This window comes from Leptinotarsa decemlineata, unplaced genomic scaffold, assembly GCF_025532065.1.
Source record: "Leptinotarsa decemlineata unplaced genomic scaffold, Ldec_3_MD MMD2_tig00000026_RagTag_RagTag, whole genome shotgun sequence".
Taxonomy (NCBI): Eukaryota; Metazoa; Arthropoda; class Insecta; order Coleoptera; family Chrysomelidae; genus Leptinotarsa; species Leptinotarsa decemlineata.
Genome location: NW_027412539.1, coordinates 2,103,188 through 2,124,358, shown reverse-complemented (window position 1 = coordinate 2,124,358; position 21,171 = coordinate 2,103,188). Strand labels below are relative to the sequence as shown.

At 32.2% G+C, this 21,171-nt stretch overlaps 1 protein-coding gene across 1 annotated transcript; it reads right to left on the bottom strand.

Moving 5' to 3' along the window:
- Positions 1 to 4,909: 4,909 nt before the first annotated feature.
- Hlc (putative ATP-dependent RNA helicase DDX56) lies at positions 4,910 to 20,981 on the bottom strand. Its single transcript, XM_074171599.1, has 8 exons — positions 20,808 to 20,981; positions 20,266 to 20,753; positions 17,887 to 18,147; positions 16,443 to 16,770; positions 9,272 to 9,369; positions 7,693 to 7,834; positions 7,370 to 7,573; positions 4,910 to 5,032 (listed from the first exon to the last, which is right to left on the bottom strand). The coding sequence occupies exons 1-8, from the start codon at positions 20,865 to 20,867 to the stop codon at positions 4,961 to 4,963; spliced, it is 1,653 nt and encodes a 550-aa protein (XP_074027700.1). The 5' UTR covers positions 20,868 to 20,981; the 3' UTR covers positions 4,910 to 4,960.
- Between the last annotated feature and the right edge of the window lie 190 nt (positions 20,982 to 21,171).

Sequence of the window (21,171 nt, the reverse complement as noted above, 5' to 3'; positions counted from 1 at the left end):
AATAAAAGAAATTCGCGGATGATTTTGAAAATTATTCCAAAATATCTCTCCTCCATATTTTTTGAACCATCGTCGCAACTTCATTTGGATTCAGATTAATGAGCACAGACGTTGACACATACAAAGGATACATTTTTCGGAAACTGAAAATATATTTTTGATCGGCCCGTATCTTCCAAATATTTAAAATTGGATGGTTGGTTCAAATGAAAAATATGATCGCCTTCTCATCAATTGCATATGGATCTACAGGAAAACGAATATTTTCTCTGAAAAAGTTAGATAAAAATTACCAAAAACAAGCATTAACCCTCTGTATACCCGCCAGTTTTGATTCTAGAAACATTTATCATTTGAACTTTTTGATGCACACATTGTGGACTATTCCCTTATGAAAATTCAGATGTATACGATGAAAATGAAATTCCGGATTTTTTGAAAAATCGTCAAAATATCAAAATTTGACTCCCTGTAGAATCCGAAGGTACGATGGCGTTCAGAGAGATGGCGCAATGGTAACTTTTGTTCAGGATGGCATGTGCTACATTATATTGAAATTTCAGCGATTTTCACTGAAACTAGTTTTTCCATAAGATTAGGGTCATTTATTTTGTCCAAAAACACACTGATGAAAATGTCCACACCCAAACCAAATAACTAACTTTCTTTTTTTGATTTCGAATAACACGTTTGCGTTTCAGTCAATAATCTAGAGACATAAGCTCATTTAGGAGTTCTTTTAGTGTTTCTGACTTTATTCTTGCCTTCTGCAGTACTTTTTATAGATAACGTCAGAGCTATTTTTATATTTATTTGTCTTTCCACTCTTTCTCCTGCAGACCATACCAAAATGGTTGAAACTTCAACATACCTTACATGATTTTCCATATGCTGTACATTTACATCATTTGAGAAAAAAACTTATTACTTTCTCTACACTTCTCTGTATAGTTCTGTTGAAAATCTGTTTTTCTGTTAACCAGCTGTCGCCTCTCTAAAAAGGACAACTCTCAGAAGTCAAATCATGTACGAGTTGAGGACCTACAAGGTCTTACTTTTCAAAGTGCTATTTCTAGCACTGGGTGGACGATAGGAAGTGAAAATCGATCGTCCGGCCTCGAGGCTTGAACCATCAGTTCACACAGCGGTCAATTGAGTGAGTGGAGCAAACCACCCACGCCAACCCAACCGGCTACCGATACACACAGCTTTTTATGAAATTTCAGGATCCTTCTGAAGAAGTTTTACCCACAGTTTGACACATCGAATTCCAGAGAATAATGTGGTTAGCAAATCTTTCAGATCTCTAAGTTCACAGCATAGCAATAATACTATCAATTTTGTTATGTATTGTTTCACATCTCTGTTTACTAGTGAGAAAATTAAATCACGTTTAGGTAAGGTTCGTTTTGGAATTAAAATATATTTCAAACTTATCGGACAATGGCTCTATCTGCTAAGTTACGTTTTGTTGTTGTTACGTAGATTGATGACGTACTGCTGTGACAAAACTCTTCAGAATTGGATAAAAAAAACTAGGATTTAGATTTAAAATAATAAACAAACGTTAAGCAGTTATGGAAAGCAGAAAAATAGTGGAATTGCGTTACAAAAACCTTAGAACAAATAACTAAATATATACTGCAATGTTGATTATCAGAACACGCAAGGTAATATTTTCAAGAAAGGGTTTGAAAACACATTGATCCCAAATTTGGATGAGAACAGTGTAATAGTTCTTGACAACGCTTCCTATCATTCGCGACAGCTCATCAAAGTACCGAATAAAAATTCGAGGAAAGATGAAATAGAAAGTTTTTTAATGGATAACAATTTGTATTTTGAAGATTACTATACAAAAAACCAACTACTCGATAGAGACAAAAACATTTTAAAAAATGTATGGCCTCGAGAGGATTGCTGAAAAATATGGGCACACCATACTGAGACTTCCCCCCTATTTTTGTGTTTTTAATCCCATCGAGTTGATTTGGGAAAAATTGAAACAAAGCATCTGGCGTAAAAATTATTTTCCAAAATTTCATAAGATGGTAATAGAGCTAATTAAAGAAGAAGTGTCTAATATTACTGAAGAAGACTGGCAGAAAAGTATTAAAAAAGTAATTTTAGTTGAAAGACTATATGGAGATCGGACACTTCTATATTAATGGTGGAAATAAATTCATTATTGATTTAAATGACGATACTGATAGTGAAACAGAGAATATGGAAGAGGAATTATCAGAAGCTTTAAAAAAAAGTTATTGAAGTGTTTTAAAGAGATAAATTGTATATATATATATATATATATATATATATATATATATATATATATATATATATATATATATATATATATATATATATATATATATATATATACATATATCATTTATATACAACACTTAGCAAGTAACGCTTAATTTATCTTCACGGTTAGAATTCTTCCTTTAAACGCACGATTCACTTTCTAGATAATGACTCACTGCTTCTAGGGATGGGAGGCCGGCTTTATATAGAGGCAAGGATCACTGCAGATCTCTCTCGTCGTTTCGGCACTCATCTAAAATTGTCGTTGCGGTTCGTCGATCGCATTCTTTTCGCGGTGAGTCATATGTTTGGTGTCTGAGATAACGGTCAGGGCCGGCTTCAGATTCATTAAAATATTATTAAAGGGGAGCTGTTGAAGATAGGTTGCACTGTATCATTTACTTGAACTATATCTCGAAGTATCTATGCCACATTGATAACACAAAATTAACTTTTAAAGTATTTACCAAAATTTAAGATATATCACGTGGCAGGATTTTTTTGACCTGTCAAAAGATTTTGACAGGTCAAAATATTAGATATAATATTGGTATTAGAGGAAATATTCTTGACTTGATCACTGCATTCCTAACAAATAGATGGTGTTGAGTCAGATATATTTAGTTGATGTTGGAGTAGCGCAAGGTTCATATCTGGGGGCCATTGATTTTACCATTTGTCAATGAACTTTCAATAAATGTTGATAAGCGCTTTTATCTCATTAATTTTTCTGATGACACAACATTTGATATAGCTGAATCATCTATGGAGAATATGATTATATAATTCTATCAATTGAACTCGGTATTAGTGAAAAACATTGTCATAACAATAAACTGATGCTGAATGCCCAGAAAACAAAAATTGCATATTTCAATAAAAGCAATGTGATCGACTGTGAAGTTATTCATATACATAACTCCATTAAGTTTTTAGGTATAATGATTGATAAATCATTCTCAAGGTCTGAGCATATTGAAAGTTTATCAAAAAAAATTTCCAAATCCTACTTTGCAATTAATGTATGAACTTAATGAGACTATTCTTATCCAAGTTTATATGTATCAGAATATTCTGCATTATCATTTGACATCATGTTATGGGAAAATGCTACCAAATTAAATAGGATATTCATTACATAAAAACAAATTATTAGATTGACGTTCAACATGAAGACACGTGATTCTTGCAAGGAATTTTTCAAGGGTAAAAATATTTTGGCAGTTTGCTGCATTTACATATATAAATTTTGCTTGCATAATAAAAAAACATGAAAATGAGCTGAAGAAAAACAATTACGAACACCAATATCACAATAGAAACGCTACCAGTTTAATAACAATGACTCTGAGAACATCCGCATTTGAAAAATCGCCAGCGTATCTTGGGTAAAAATATATAATAAACTACTACTCATTCATAAAAATATATCTGCTCGTGATGATATAAACGAGCCACACTATAATACACATGAAGCTAACTTGATCAGACTTCCCCTGCCCACAACAACAATGGTGAAGGACTCATTGATACACAATGGAATAAAGATGTAAAACAAAATTCCCATATACCTGAAGAGTTATTCTTTGAATATTTTCAGGAAAAAATCAAGCGACATTCTGATTGATAAAGCCTATTATAGTTTAGATGAATTTTACAATGACAACGCTTTTTATGAATTATAGTTTACTACTGTATGTCACTATAATATAGCATATTTTTTTTAAGGATTTTTTTTTTGATTTTAAATTGTATAGAATTTATTTTGTTTCGTAAAAATGTGTTTGACACTCTATTTTATATAAATGGGCTTTTAGGAATTACTTTTATACTACTTTGACATAGTTCATAATCGTTTGTCAACAAGAACTCTTTCTTAGGACAATAAACGTATTTCTCTTTCTTTCTCTCTCTACCTAATCTTGAAGGCCTGCAATACTCTCAAATTCAAAAAATCACTGAAAGATTTGTTATTGGATAAAGCTTATTATACATTACAAGAATATTTTGATGATTGAGTTTTTATGGATATTTGTGTGTAAATAATCTTATTCTTTTATTTTTTAATTTCCCACTTTTACATTTTTATTTATACATATGAGTATATTTATATATTATATCACTGTAGTTACCAATTTGGGACCTATGTGTTATAATGTTTTTAAAAAAATCTGTTTTTCGGTTAATCAGCTGTCGCCCCCATACAAACGACAACTCTCAGAAGTTGAGAAACTTGTGCGAGCTAAGGACTAACGAGGTCTTACCTTTTAACGTGTGATTCCTAACACGGTTACAGAATCATCCCAGCTTCAGCCAGATAAATTCTCTCGAGAAAAATATCTGGTCGAGGCGGGAATCGAACCCATAGCCTTCCGATCGTGAATCGGGCGCACTACCACCGCGGCCAATTCCACATGTATATCTACATGTTTGTTTGTTTACCTATTCATCATTTTTTTTAGTCTCTCAAATCTGCATATACAGTTGGATAATCATTGTATTAAGTATAAATAATTGACATGGTCGATAACTTGTACTTGGTCTATGAATGAAGACATTTCTTTCTATTATTTCTCTGTGGTAATTCATTCAAAAGATATTTGTTGAAAATTTCATTTATTTACAATTCAAACAATAAATATATTTACAATCATGTGTTCTTCTTTTTCTTCTTGTTGAATCCTTCGAACTGCATAGTTAATAAAGGATTCGATTTTTTTACCTGAAATATAATTCCAACGCTTTAACAATTTGTGAAATGTGAAAAAATATTCAGGAAACAATCTGGTGTAAAAAAGTTCCTTTTATATATATATATATATATATATATATATATATATATATATATATATATAAAGCACAAATGGGTAAACAAATAAAATCACAGAATAAATTGGATTCACTGTTTGTGATTAATATGTCACATTGACACTGATAAATCATATGGTAATCAAATAATGTTTTGCGACAGTTTCAGAATCAATCAATTTTATTTGAAATCTTACAAATATATAAATTTGACTGAATATAGTAATACTAAGGTTCAAGACAACCAAATCTATGTGGTGGAATTGACCGATACTTGATGAAAATGATATTCAAGTAACACTTTATTGTTAGGTTTCTACTGCACAATTACTGCACAAAACTGCGAACATACGCAAAACGTGTTTCGATATTTTGAAAACGCTAGAGAAAACTATTGTATAGCGAAACTCCTGTTGCGGTTTTGTAAACTGTTCGGCAAAAATCTCTCAATGAAGTGTTACTTGAAGAAAATCAAATCTTTTTTTTGTCCAGTTGATTTGCACCATATAAATCAATGGGGGGCAATAAAAAATTTGAAGGATTGAATGATTGATGAAATATCAAATAATATACTGAAAAAAGTATGCTGTGACAAGAAACCCCCATGCAATAGTACAACATCGACACCCAACAGAAACACTGTTAGAAAAATTAACACAACTTTATCAATGAAATTGTTTTGTTTGTTCATTCTTATATCCATATAATATTTTTTTTGATATTGTAAAATAAGCTATGTTATTTCAAAGCAATATTGTTACACGGGCGGAAGAACTTCGGTCGATAAATAACCAGTTGAACAAATTTGTAATGTTGTTCAATAAAGTACAATTATTATTATTAAACTGAAAATAATTGATGGTAAGTGGGATTCATTTAATTTTTCAAAGGAGTCTTAAGTTAACAAGTTTTTGCAGTAAGCGAATTTGCCCAATATTACAACTTTCTTGGGTGTATGTTTTCAGCTAGAAACTTTTGAATCTTTTCGAAAGTTTGAAAATAGTATTACATGAGAATGTATTGAACACAGATTTCATCCAGGCATTTTTTCTGTTCATGCTTTTATATAACATTTGCTTTGAATCATGGGGAAATTTCCCACCATTTTATATTTAAAAAATTATAGTTTTGTGATTTATTGAAATCACTTTTTTCACACCAGAAGAAAAGTACTTTTGTTTGAAGGTGGTTGACAATGTTTCGTGTTGCATTTCATTAGTTCGGACTTCCATTGTCTGATATGAAATAAATTTATTTGAAATCCCTGAAAAAATCTATAAAAGTTAAAAAGATTAGCTGAAAAAGAACAATTATATTAAGAGAAAAAAACTGAAATTATAATGAAATAAAATATAAGCAACAATAAAAAAATTGAATTATTAACACGAGATGAAAAATAAAAATGATTAACAAGAAATGAAAATTAAAAATTAAAGATTTCATGCCAAGTTACTTCTCGACGTTTCGATCCACAATCGTCTTCGGGTGATAAACCGTAACTTATAATAATAATAATAATAAAACGTCTTTATTCACCTGAAGTAAGAACATACAGAATATACAAAAAAAATTATTGAGGTGAATGGGCGGAGTGTCAGCAAAGCTGTTTTTAAACTCAACCTTGTATTTTATTTCATTGTAGTTTTAGTTTTTTTTGCTTAATATAATCGTTCTTTTTCAGCTAATCTTTTAAATTTATTTAGATTTTTTCAGGGATTTCAAATCAATTTATATCATAATAGACAATGGAAGTCTGACTAATGAAATGCAAGAAAATACTGTCACTCGATACTTGTTTCACCCAGTTAACATCATCAAGTGTTGACTGAAACTAAATCTTACACTATGTTAGAGCTCTTTCTATACATCTAGGCAAACCATCACCTTCCACCATTACCGGAATTCCCAGTATTGGTTGAATAGAACTGGTTGATACTTGATGAAAATCCATATTAGAACTCATTAATACAGTTTATTGTATGATTTTCATTATAATGGGTTTTACAAAAACCGCGACGTGTTTCGCTATACAATAGCTTTCTCAAGCGTTAATAATAAATAATAACGCTTGTGAAAGCAGTTTTATAATCTTCTGATGAAGCTAACTTGGTTAGCAAAGCACGTGTTGGGAGAAGTGCTATAGTTTTGGTGTGGAAAAAGTGCTTTACATTACATTTAAAATCTATATCAATTTCAACCTTACTTAGATTCAACTGACTAAGGAAATTGTAATATTTTGTCAAAAACTCACTTGAAACTTGGAGGTTGAACTCTCCGAAGTTTTATAATGGTCTCTTTTCCTTTTTCCTCTCTTTGTAATCCCTGCTAAACTCTTTAAAGTAGGTGGTACAATATATTCTGGAACGTCGGCCAAGTGCTGTTGTATCCTTACTGTGTGTAGTGCTTTGTCATGACGAAGAACTTGCAGATCCGTCGGATTATCTTCAAAATACGTCTAAAAAAATTATACAATTTATTTTGGTGCATGATAAAACATCAATCATTTTTGTTACTGCATTCAATGGGACAATTGATGCTAAAATAAATGTATAATGTACCAAACAAAGGTTTTACCTTCAGCTTTTGACAGTTAAATATTTCTTGTTTGATTTCCTTCAACCTTGCTTCTCTCACCGCAATCTTTGTTACTGCCCTCCAAGCATCTTTGGCTCGATATCGAAAAGATTCCATCTCTTCTAACTTGAATTGGTATGACCTAAAGAGGTTTTAAATTATTCACTTTTCAATGAGATACAATATATTTTCAAGTACAGGGTAGTTCATATCGAGCTTCCTTTAGAAGCGTGATATATATATATATATATATATATATATATATATATATATATATATATATATATATAAATCTATTGGTATGTGATCGAATCGGCCGATACTTGATGAAAATCCATAAAGTATTCAAGAAACACTTCATTGTGAGATTTTTTCACGTGAACAGTTTTACAAAAATGCAACCCGTGTTTCGCTATACAATAGCTGAAGAATCTATTGCTTATCAGGAGTAAAGACACACCTGAAGAAGCTATTGTATAGGGAAAGAGAGTATGAAGTTCTTAGGTGTAGTGCTTGATAGGAAACTTTCATGGGAAAACCATATCACCACTTTATGTTCAAAACTCAGCACAATCACATACATTATTAGGAATCTGAGGGATACAGTATCAGCTGATGTACTGAGAATTCTTTACTTCGGACTGGCACAGTCAGCTATGCAATATGGAATAATATTTTGGGGATCCTCAACTCACATACTAGGGGCTTTTCGTTCTCAGAAAAAAATCATCAGAGCTATGAATAAAACTCACCTTTCAGAATCTTGTAAGCCACTATTCCGAAATTCTAAAATACTAACGTTACCTTGTCTCTACATCTTGAACTCGATATTGTTTATAAAGCACAATGAAAATACGTTTCTGAAAAATGATCAAATACATGCACATGATACAAGGAATAAGGAAAATATTCATCTGCCCTTTTCCAGGCTTCTCATTGGTCAAAATTCCCCAAAATATGTTGGTGTAAAATGTTTCAATAAGATGAAAAATCTAATAGATATGAGCGGTAGCAAGTCAGCAGTTAGGACTAGAATATCAACATATCTCAGCTATAAAGCTTTCTATAGCGTAGAAAAGTTTCTGGGCTCCTGATTATATTTTAAAATTATAATTGCACAAACCTCAACTGAATTCATTGTGTAATTGTTATAATTGTACATTCTTATTATACTCTTTTTTATATATTTATATCACTAAATAGTGTCCCGTTGATGCAGTATATATATATATATATATATATATATATATATATATATATATATATATATATATATATATATATATATATATATAAAACCTAGATATTGTATTGTCTGTATTTTATCAATTTTAGTCAATCTACTTTATATACAATTTTTTTTTTTTGACTAGTCCGATAAGTTACATATTCTGTAGTTTTCACCACACAATGTGTATTCTTTTGTGATGAATAAAATGATTCTGATTCTGATTCTTATAACTAACATAAAAAAATTGCTTATCAAATGTACGTAGTCTGTGAAATTTGAACATTCACCTTATTTTGTGGACAGACCTGACGAACATTTAGAATACTGTCAAAATTCAATTGGACTTACTTGAAAACAGAAATGTCCTCTTGACCTTGTTTTATTTTGTTTTCCACCTTATCCAGTAAGGGTTTTTCTTTCATGCTAACGAAGGACAGCACACTTCCCTGAAATAAAAGTTTTTATGTATTTTATATGAATGCTTTCTTTCTCACTAGTTCTTTAATAATAATAAGTTTTATAAGTTTTTCAATCCCTGAAATTTGAAAACCTTCCAGTATGAAGTTTGAAATCATATATATCTGTTTGAAAATCTGTTTAAAATCTGTTTTTCCGTTAATCAGCTGTCGCCCCCATACGAACGACAACTCTCAGAAGTTGAGAAACTTGTGCGAGCTAAGGACTAACGAGGTCTTACCTTTTAACGTGTGATTCCTAACACGGAATATAATATAATATAAATCCAAAGAATTCTTAATGTTTCACTCGTAAAAATTATCAAGATTAATTTCAGCCATGTAATATTTTTCTTTTGTTTCTGAAGTTTTCAATGAGAAAAATACCTGTAATTTTTTTCCTGAACAATAATTTTTTATATTGGAAGGTTGAATGTATACTTTTTCCATATTTTTGCAAATATGTTGCGATTGCTGAGATGACTGTCTGCCTACTGAGAATGTACTGAAAACAACAATGGAGGATGTTGGCAGAAACACTGATCTATCTACTTAATAGGAGAAGATGAATTAGTCAATTTTAATCCATACACAACTGCAATAGAAAACAAAATAAGCCACTGAAATATTTAACTTAACCGTTATTATAGTGTAAGTACTAGTGTTGACGTGTATTTTTTGTATAATAGAATGAAGTCATTATTTAAAAGTTGTTCACTTATTGAAGAACCTATAGGCTTGAACATATTGACACACAAGATACTTCTGAAGAAAAATATATTTAAAGAAATTGTAGTATTCACTTCTGCAAAAACCATTATTTTTTCAACTCTCAGGGCTATTAGCTCTCATAATGTGGTTATTTAAAATAAGTACTGTATAAGTTAATTCACTAATTTGGGACAGTACTCGTCGTATTCGATTTAAAATTAATGTCAGAATTGGAATTTCAGAACAGGAAAATCATTTTACATGAACACTTTCTTATGATGCACTGTTTGGAACCTTTGGTGTAGTAATGAATTAGAAAGATTAAAACTGTTTTAATCTTCCTCTTTGAAGATGATCATTTGGTGTTTGAAAAACGTGTCGAGGTGTTAAAAATAACGATTTGGTGTTGGGAAAAAACTCCAGGAATATTCATGAACGCTTTCGTTCACATAGTTTTAAAAGGCTGGAAACATCTTTTCAACTTTTACTTTCAAGTGATATGATACCAAAATCTTGTTATTAGCAATAAGATACTTATGATGCACTGTTTGGAACCTTTGGTGTAGTAATGAATATTACTGGAGTTTTTTTCCCAACACCAAATCGTTATTTTTAACACCTCGACACGTGTTTCGATCACCAAGTGATCATCTTCAAAGAGGAAGATTATTGATTGCCAAAGCAAAATACTTTTCCTGATAATCCTGAGCCAATAAATGGGGTGGTAAATAGCATGAATAAATTTGTGAGTGATGATAATGCATTCCAACCTGAATTTTTGGATTCTTGTAAGAGTTCGGATATTTCGAACAATGCAAAAAATATAGCAAACTATATGAATAATAATAAACATGTCAAGAAAAATATCAAAAATAAAAATAAAAAGGGACATGACAAATTGTTTGGTTTTACAGTCACCGTGCAGGATGAAACATTCACGGCGACCAACATGAAGCAACAAGATATAAATTCACTGAGCCTCCTCGAAGAAATTGAAGAAGTTGTTAGTAAGGTCACATCTGAAAGTGATCATGAAACTGTCATGAATGTTTCCAATTCTGATTATATAAATCAACCAAGGGCATCTCAACATTTGCTATTGAGTAATATGATGAAGAAACGTGTATTTATCCTGGGTGATGACTATGGAAAGGGGTTTTCTAGAGTTTTGGAACAATTTATCGATAATGAAAACTTTACAATTGAAGAACATGTACAATCTAATATAGAAATCGCCAAGATCACAGAGAACCTATTTAGCCAGGTGACACAATATGGAGGGGACGATTTTGTTCTAGTAATGTTCAACACTCATAATATCAGTAATCAGGTATGTCTTAACAGAGCTTTGAGAAATTTAGTACCTATAAGTAAATTCACAAATCTGCTGATAATCATAGAACAAAATTGCCCTCTCGACAGAATAATTATAAATTATAGGTTCGTTCCAACCTTGAGTCACAAACAGATTTCCAACTGTTTGTAAATCGTTGTCAACGCGCATGTCTGGTAAATATTGGTTTCTGATTGATTTGAAATTTGTGATTGGAACAGCTGATAGTTCAACTGAAGTTTGGCATGGAATTTCTACACAACCTTGAAAAATAAATCTAATCAAGTGTATTTCTGGAGAGTAAAAGAAGGTTGCAGTATTTTATATCTCTATTCTATTTACTAATCAACATGGAACGGAAGGTCACTGCATAAATTAATTTGTGTAATTAAAGATGTTCATATTTTAGGTTCACTTAAAGAATTCATAATTTTTCCTGCGCCAGCAAATACATAATTTATTTTATAACAATGTTTGCAGGTTATGTTGTTTACAAGTTGCATGAACATAAAACAGAAACAGTAATACGGAATACGCATGCGTCAGATTAATGGTTAGAAGATAATTCTCAAACCATTCTGATAGATTTCGAACAGGTTTGAATCTTGGATGGAACAGAAAACTGATAGTTTACTAATGGTTGGAAACTCACGTTGGAACGCAATCACATTACTGCGCAGAATCCTGACTGTCAGAAACTGTTTCTGACGCTGGTTGGAACGAACCTAATGTAAATAGGTATCTAGGCAGATATCGCAATTCAAAAAGAAATACATCAATACAATATCTAGTAGACCCAAAAATATTGAATAGCAAAATGTGCATTTGTGACAATGTTAAAAGGTTTATATTAGGGACTAAAGACATATATCTAGCTTTAAAAACAATTAAAATCAATATTGATGAGAGAATGCCATCAGGGCAGATTGGAGGTAATGGGGATTGTGTGGACTTGAGTAGAAGTACTATAGTACCAGATAGAGATAGTGATATAAGAATTGTCAAGGCGGGCGAGAATGTTGATAATACTGACCTTATTAATTCCCAGACAACTTTTTTAGAGGTAGAAAAGAGAAATATCGATTTGAGGTAATACCTACGAAAAATAACAATGATGTTCCTATATTGCGTGAGTTATCCCCAAAGAAAAAGCGTAAGGTAAACTTGTTACAAGATAACCTTTTTTGTTATTATCAGAATATACGAGGTCTTAGAACAAAAATGGATGATCTGAATAGAGTACTCCTAATAAGCGATTTAGATATTATTTTAACTACGGAATCCTGGCTGAATAATACTTTTGCTAATTCAGAAATCAGTAACTCTCAATATCTTATTTTTAGAAAACTACAACAGTACTAACTGTACGCGGGGTGGTGGTGTTATGATAGCAATTAAATCATCCTTTAACGCTACAGAAATAAGAGTTTCTGATTCTAATTTGTTTGAAGATGTCTGGGTGAAACTTAAGATCAACAACAAATCGATTGTATTGTGTGTCGTTTACTTTGTTCCTGAATCGTTTCTCGATGCATATCAAAGATTTGTTGAGCATATTACCGAGGTGAAAAGACATCACATAGGCGCAAACTTCATTATTGTGGGTGACTTCAACTTTTCCTGAGTTACTTGGTCATATGAGGAACAAGTTTTGATTCCAGAGTATTTACCTGACCAGCGTATAGAATTTCTGCTCGACGAACTCCCGTTTATGGGCTTTCAGCAATATAATGATGTTAAAAATGTTAAAGATAAAATTTTGGACTTAGTTTTCTCTGATGAAATTTCAATTGACGTAAGACTTTCTGATACTACACTGCTCAATAATTTTCCAGCAGATGCATATCACCCTCCACTCCAGCTTAAATTAGATTTTGAGAATATGTTACAGCCTACGTTCAGATATAGAGAAAAAGTGTTTTTATTTCATAAAGGTGATTACGAAGGTATGAATAGCTACTTAACCGACATTAATTGGTCTTCTAAACTTAATTCGGAAATTGTGTTAGCAGTTTTATCCTTTTATGAAATTTTATTTGAAGGTTTTACTCGATTTGTGCCACAGCGATATATAACTAGTTCAAAAGTATCCTAAATGGTACAGTTCCTTTCTGATTCAACTTATAAAAAAAAGAACTCCTTATTCAAGAAATTCAAAAAAACCAAATTGGATTGTGATTACAAAGAATACTCCAAGTTGCGTAAGGAAACCAAGTATCATATAGATAAATGTTACCTGCTATATCTATCTAATATAGAAAATATGATCCCTACTAACATCAAATATTTCTGGTCATTTTTCAATTCATTGAAGAAAGACAAAGGGTCACCTACTATTATGACATATAATGGGTTGAACTTTGACACCCTTAAAACTTGCCGATGCTTTTGCGGTACATTTCAAATCTTGCTTTTCGATTCATTCACCTGTTCAAAATTATGTACCAGTCCATACCAATTACGATATGAACAACACGTTCTTTCCACACCTTCAGTGAAGTGGTAATTGAAAATAAATTGAAAAACCTAGATGTCTCAAAGGGCGCGGGTCCTGACGGAATTCCGCCAGTATTGTTAAGGAATTGCTGTCACAGTTTATCACATCCCCTTAAAATACTTTTTCAAAGATCATTTGATACAGGGATTTTTCCAGGTGTTTGGAAAAAATATTTCCTTTCTCCAGTATTCAAAAGTGGAAACAGAAATAATATTCAGAATTACAGGGGTATCTCGAAAATTTCTTGTATTCCCAAAGTATTTGAATCTTTAATTACGGATGAAATATTCAATAATTACAAACACGTCATAATTGATGAACAACATGGATTCTACAAGGGAAGGTCTACTGCCACCAATTTGGCTGTCTATCAAAACTTCATCACAAATAAGTTTGAGCAAGGGTTCCAAGTTGATGTTATCTACACGGACCTTGCTAAAGTCTTCGATTCAGTTTGTCATGAACTATTAATTTTAAAACTTAATAATCTTGGAATAACGGGCAGATATTTGAAATTTATTGAATCCTACCTTTCCGGTAGATCGCAGAATGTGAGGATAGCTGACAGTGTGTCAGAAACAATTCATGTAACTTCAGGGGTTCCGCAAGGTTCGCACATTGGTCCTATATTATTTCTACTCTTTATTAATGATGTTAAATCAGTGTTTAAACACTGTAATATCTCTCTGTATGCGGACGACCTTAAATTTTTCAAAACAGTACAATCTACCAATGATATTGAATGTATACAGAATGACCTAGATAGCTTTTGTACCTACTGTAATACTAATTGTCTAAAAGTTAACATTGAGAAATGTAATGTGTTGAGATTTTATAGAATGAGACAGCCTGTCATTGGAAACTACTCCATTAATGATGCAACTCTTCAAACTGTCAAAAGCTAATGCGATTTGGGAATTACTTTCGATAAAGATCTAAGCTTTATTGATCATATCAATAATATCTGTAATAAAGCATTCAGAATGCTCGGATTCATCCAAAGGAATACCCGGCGTATTACAAAATATGATGCTATAAAGACATTATACTTTTCACTGGTTCGGAGTATTTTGGAATATAATAGTGTAATTTGGTGTCCTCTTTATTCTTGTCATAAAGAGAGGCTTGAAAAAGTGCAAAATCGCTTTTCTAAATATATAATTTGGAAACTTGGCCTACCCTACTATGGATTTACCTCACAAATGAGGCTGTCTGTATTAGATTTATTATCACCTGAGGACAGACGTAAACTTGCAATGGTTCTATTCCTTCATAAAATAATAAACCTTCACTACAATCGTTCAGCTATTTTAGATGAACTTTGCCTTTCTGTTAACTCAAGATCCTTAAGAAGTAATCGCATTTTTTCATTTGGGTTGCGATTCCACAAGACTAACTATGGCTCGATGGCAATAAGTTGTAGGCTTCAAAAAAATTTCAATACGTACTTTTCAGAACTTGATCTTTTTCATTTGTCATATTTAAAATTCAAAAAAATGGCAATTAGACGACTTCATGAAGAGACTGTTCATTAAACTTCTGAATAGTCATTTATTATTTCTTTTAATAATCATAACTTATTCTAGTATTCGTACATGTCTTTTTTTTTAATTTGAACTTAATGCACTATTTGACAAATGAAAATGCATACCTTTATTTAATATGAAGTAATAACTTGACTCTAGGGTTTGTTTGCACATTGATGATGTAACATTTGGGACTTTGTTACAATTCTGTAATGTACTTGACATAGTTACGTTTTAGTTTTATAATTCAATTATTCATTAGTGTTGAATGTCTTTAAGCTTATTTTTGTCTTTTTAAATTTTTTTTATGTTCCATTTGGTATTTTATTAATAGTTTGTGGTGTATAGGACTGATAAAAAATAAATAGGTTAATTTATTTTTAAGCAATTATAATAGTTATATTAAGGATTTTACTTGTTGGGTTCATAACTGAACTCTAATGCTTGACTCGTTTCAACAATTGAAACTTTCATGACGTACCATTTGGGATTTTATAATAATTCTGTAGTGTACTTGACCGATAAATAAATAAATAAAATAAATACAACTATTATTAAGCAATAAGATTACAAATTTTTACATTGCATGCTCCAGAATTCCCATAAATACATTACATTGGGTTTTGCATATTCATTATACGTTTTTGATTTAGTTTACTGAGGCTTGTATAACATTTTTGTTTTTTGACAAAGTGGCAAGTTGTTGTTTATAGAAAAGTATTGAAAATAAAATTTTGTCAAAAAATAACAAGAAATATAATTTTTCATCCAATTTCTACATCTGGAAAAAGCTTAACATAGTGCTGGTTTTCAACCTGATATAACTGACTACATATTTGCAGATGAAACTAAACACATTAAGTTCATGTTTTTTCTTCACAATGCATAACTGATTTTAAGAAGTATAAAGAACTATAAAAGTAGAAGGTTCTGTAGAATTATTCCTACTTTTTGATGGAATAGTATAGCAAATAAAATAAACCATAATATTTCCTACCTGATTATTACCCCTTGCTGTTCTCCCAGCTCTGTGAATGTATGCCTGAATATCCAATGGAAAGTCAAAATTGATGACATTAGCAACACACTGAAAGTCAATGCCCCTAGATACCCCACTTTCTTTGTCTTTTCTTCTTTTAGATTTTTTCTTTGAGTCATCTTGGATCTTCATTCCTGGTTCCTCCAAGGCTTTCTCATCAGATGCTACGATGATATCATAAATACCCTGATTAAACTGGTTCACAGAATGGCACCTAATTGCCGCAGGCAGTTCGGAATTGAGAACACAGGTAGGAATAGCGAATTGTTCCAAATAGAGTTTTATCCTGAAATTGAAAAATGTTCAAACATTCAAAATATTCCAAATTTTGGAAATACTCTAATACTGCTATTCACTGTTTTAATCAATTTTATACAATGTTGCTTTTTAATGACAATTATTGTTCAGCACCAAGCAGATAGCAGAGACTCAGTCCTCCTCAAGATAAACAAGGCTCCCCAAGGGAATAAGTTACAAAACCAAGCTTCGGCATTGACCGCTGATGAGATTTGTCCATTTTTCACTGCAGCTTTCAGCGCAAGGCAACTGATTGAAAACAAGAGCCAAACACAACTCATTTATGATTCAATACCAGACAACGCTGTTTCGACCTGCCATAGGTTTCATCAGTGGTGATAGGTCGAAAAATAAATGCGTTGCTGAACTAAACTGTCCTTAAACGACAAGATTGAGTAAGTGAGGTTGATGACGTCTCATCTTACAAAGACGCCATCTATGGGATCGACAGAGAACTCGATCCTGAATATCAAAAATAAACGAGGCTTTCCAAGGCTGAAGCAGTTCTCTTCTTGGACAGTCCCTTTATACAGATTTTCCCGTGTGTGCTCCTGGGACCCACTGTACTTGGTTTGAGCTATCACAAAGATGTAGATCCTTTTCAAAAAAATTTGATAGAAGTTGAAAATGTTCTTATTGAGCTATGTTCTTACTCCATACAATATTATGAAGCATTCTTTAAAGTGTTATACCTCTTTATAAATATGTATGTTGGACCTGTTAATTGTATTCTATATCTATATTCCTTGATGAATGAATTAACAATTGTTATGTTATATTGATTTATCCTGTCAAAAACTCAGTTCACTTAATTATGCCAGTGAAATGTCAAACTATCCTGTGAAAATCTCACGAGTGTTACTTGAATATGTCAATTTTTGATGAATAACCAAGGGTAGATTCTTACTGAAACATTTCGATATAGCTTTAAATATACAGTTCCTTTGTCTAGACTTGAAGTGAGTTGGTAGATCCTAGCACTTTGAAACAAAAAAATACTGAGTTAGAAGAAGTAAACATTCAAAAATAATCAATGGTCACATTGAAACACTCGCTTTAGATTTATAAGTTAGAATAAGAGTTTTTGAACTCCAAAAAAACTTACTTATAGCATTTGTCAACAGTGTTCACAAAAATAATTGTCTTTCCTCTGATTAAATGAAGCTTCAGTAATGCATATAATATTGTAGCTTTATCCATTTCCTCAGCATATAAATGATAATGTGTCAACTGACTGGCAGGAGCTAAATCCGGTTCCTTTAGCTTCAGTGTAACAGGATTGTGCAATATCAAATTTTTCAAACTCTTTACATCTTCACTCAGGGTTGCTGAAGCCAAAATTGCCTGACAAATTTTTGGCAAAAACCTGAAAAACATTATTAATAAAGTATTTGTTGCCTTTGTTTGAAAAAAAAAATTAAAAGTAACATTTCACTGAAGTCAACTTTTTTTATGAAATAATTGATCAGTTTACTTAAGATTTTCACTATTGTCACATGAACCCCCTGTATAGAATTATACTGATGACATACATCGATCAGTGACATGTAGAACTGTGTACATTCATTTAATTTAACGCTCCTTTCACATTACATGATTTACCGCGTGCGGGAAAAAATCGCCCGATTTTTAATCGTGGTTTGCTACTTTTCACATTGAACGATTTACAATCGTACATTTTTATCAGTTCACTGGAAAATGTGGTCTGGTTAAGTTATAACAATGGATCGTGAACAAGTTATTGCGTTATGGATACTGTATCGGCTTCGGAAAAGACAAAGGCGCAATCGCCTTCACTGGATTCACCCAATTGATCAGAGACGAGAGGAAGTCGGGATGTTCCACACATTATTTGAAGATCTTAGAAACGATGACCAAAAATGCATTTTTCTCTCCATCGCTATTGTTCTCCAAACCCGGATTGAGTGCTAAACATACTTCTTCCCAGGCTTTCCTTGTTGCATTTCTATCCTTATAAATTTCTAAAGTTTTGTCCCATAACACAGGTTTTGCTTCAACTAGCGATATCAAAACTTCAGCATCAACCCCTTCCATATCTGTTTAAAAATCTGTTTTTCCGTTAATCAGCTGCCGCCCCCATACGAACGACAACTCTCAGAAGTTGAGAAACTTGTGCGAGCTAAGGACTAACGAGGTCTTACCTTTTAACGTGTGATTCCTAACACATAATTTGCAAACAATCCACCAAAACTGAACGCAGCAGAAACAACACTGGGGACAGTTCCCGTACGACTGAAAACCGTCTAGTGCGCCAGCGTGCATAAGGTCACGTGGGCCACTGAGATAGAGGACGATACGTAGCCGTGCGGTTCTAGTGGCACTGGACGGCAGGCACACGATTACAAAACGTGCCCGTGTTGTAATCGTACAATGTGAAAGGTCTTGTGCTCTTCTACAGTCGATCAAGAAAAATTGCCCGGGCGATTTTTTCCCGCACGAGGTAAATCGTGTAATGTGAAAGGAGTGTAAGAGTTATTTGCATTTGACTGTGGTAGTAATTACATACAAAGTTGCTTATGTAACTACATAAGATAATCACCCTGCCACAGACTTCAAAAAACTTTACTAAACCGTCATATGTCTCTGAAGATATCGACCAGGGATCGTCTGATAAAACTGCCTCTGAAGTTCAAAGGCAGTGTTCACTGCCGCGGTTTTCACAACCGCGACAAGTGTTTCCTATACAATAGATTCCTCAAGCCGGAATGCTAAATCAATCCTCAGCTACAACTATTTTACTATAACAATATTAGTAGCATTTATCAATAAATTCAATGACACTTTCAATGGTTGAAATTTAGCGAATATATGAAATCATATTTCACTCATAACTTTAACTCATAACTTTAACACATTCTGCATGAAAGCAGAACATACATGTAATCAATGAATAAAACATTTGGATACTGGTGCAAGTATACATGTCATAAAAGAATGGTTCCACAATATCAAACCATTTTAAAACGAGATATCTGTGAGAGTTGCCAATAATAAAATGGTATTATGCACTAAAATTGACAATGTCAATGTGAAGGTTTGTGTTATTTGTTATAGTTATCATTGGTGATTTTTATATGCCCAAAAATTTTACATCTGTTGTATATTACGTGATGACAGCAAGTAATGACTGTTGTTAATTTTGAAATCCTGAATGTGAATTATCGTGTGTGGGTCTGGGAAGCAGCAATATATTCAAAATGCTTCTGAAAGTTGACAAATTTGTGTACAAATGTAGACAAATACTTTTTGGTACAAATGATTGAGACATGTTATCGGTAAAAAACCAATGCAGTGACTGGAGCTTACATTAAGATTGATCAGATTTCTTTGCAGTTTATAGAAAAAATTAACTTCATCAAACTGTAACTTTTAGATGACATTTTTTTCAAACAAATCAATAGCAACACTTCAAAATGTAATCAATTGATAAAATAATCTAATATATTTAAAGAAATTCATTTACGTCATCAAATCCTTCATTTCATCCTCGTATCCAAATGAAAATACTAAATCAGCTTCGTCGATAACGAGTAATTCTAAAGATGTTTTCAAAGTCATATTTCCAGCTTTCACATGTTTCAATGCTCTAGCCGGAGTCGCAACAACTATATCAGGTTTCTCAACCAACAATGGTTTTTGGACGCTCAACTCAACTTGGGGGGCAATATCTACATATCTAACCTCTCTGGAACACTTGATTGTAAGGTCTTTGATAACACCACATATTTGATGGCACAGTTCTTTGCTTGGAGCTAATATTAGAGCTTTGATTTCTTGATGAGCAGCGGTTTGTTTTAAATTCAAAATTTTCTGTATGACTGGTATAGCGAATGCTGCTGTTTTTCCGGACCCAGTTCTGGCACGGACCAGAACATCTTTTCCCTCTAGAAGAAGAGGAATAGCTTTTTCTTGAATTAGGGTTGGAGTCTGCCATCCCAATTTTGCGATTGCCTACAATATATATGAATATATATGACATTAATGGAAATGTATTGTCAATTCTACCTTCAATATTCTATCGTCTAATTCCATTTCATGGAAGTTACAAGGTTTTTCTTCCGACATTTTTAAAAGATACTTTCACAATATTCTAAATCCAAACACTTCACAAACCACTGAAGATTAAGGTTATGTTGATGTCACAAACACATGTTTATTTTGAATTATATTTGTTGAGGTTAAAGTTTAAATGAAACATGTAACGTCTACCAGTGTTGCCAATAAAAATTGCAAAATATATTCTAAAAGTTTGAATACAATATTAATTTGTATTTTCTTCACAAATTAATAAAGATCCTCACAAAATCCTACACAGCATACTAAGATCCAGTGACCTCAGAAAACTGCGACGTTGAGTGTTACAATGAAT

Bases quoted from the DNA above. Each gene is read 5' to 3' on its own strand.
- Hlc (XM_074171599.1), bottom strand. From the start codon at position 20,867: ATGTCGGAAGAAAAACCTTGTAACTTCCATGAAATGGAATTAGACGAT. The intron at 16,771-17,886 runs GTAAGTTTTTTT...TTTCAATTTCAG, and splicing joins ACTGTTGACAAATGCTATAA to GATAAAACTCTATTTGGAAC. The intron at 9,370-16,442 runs GTAGGAAATATT...CTTTTATTTCAG, and splicing joins CAGCAAGGGGTAATAATCAG to GGAAGTGTGCTGTCCTTCGT.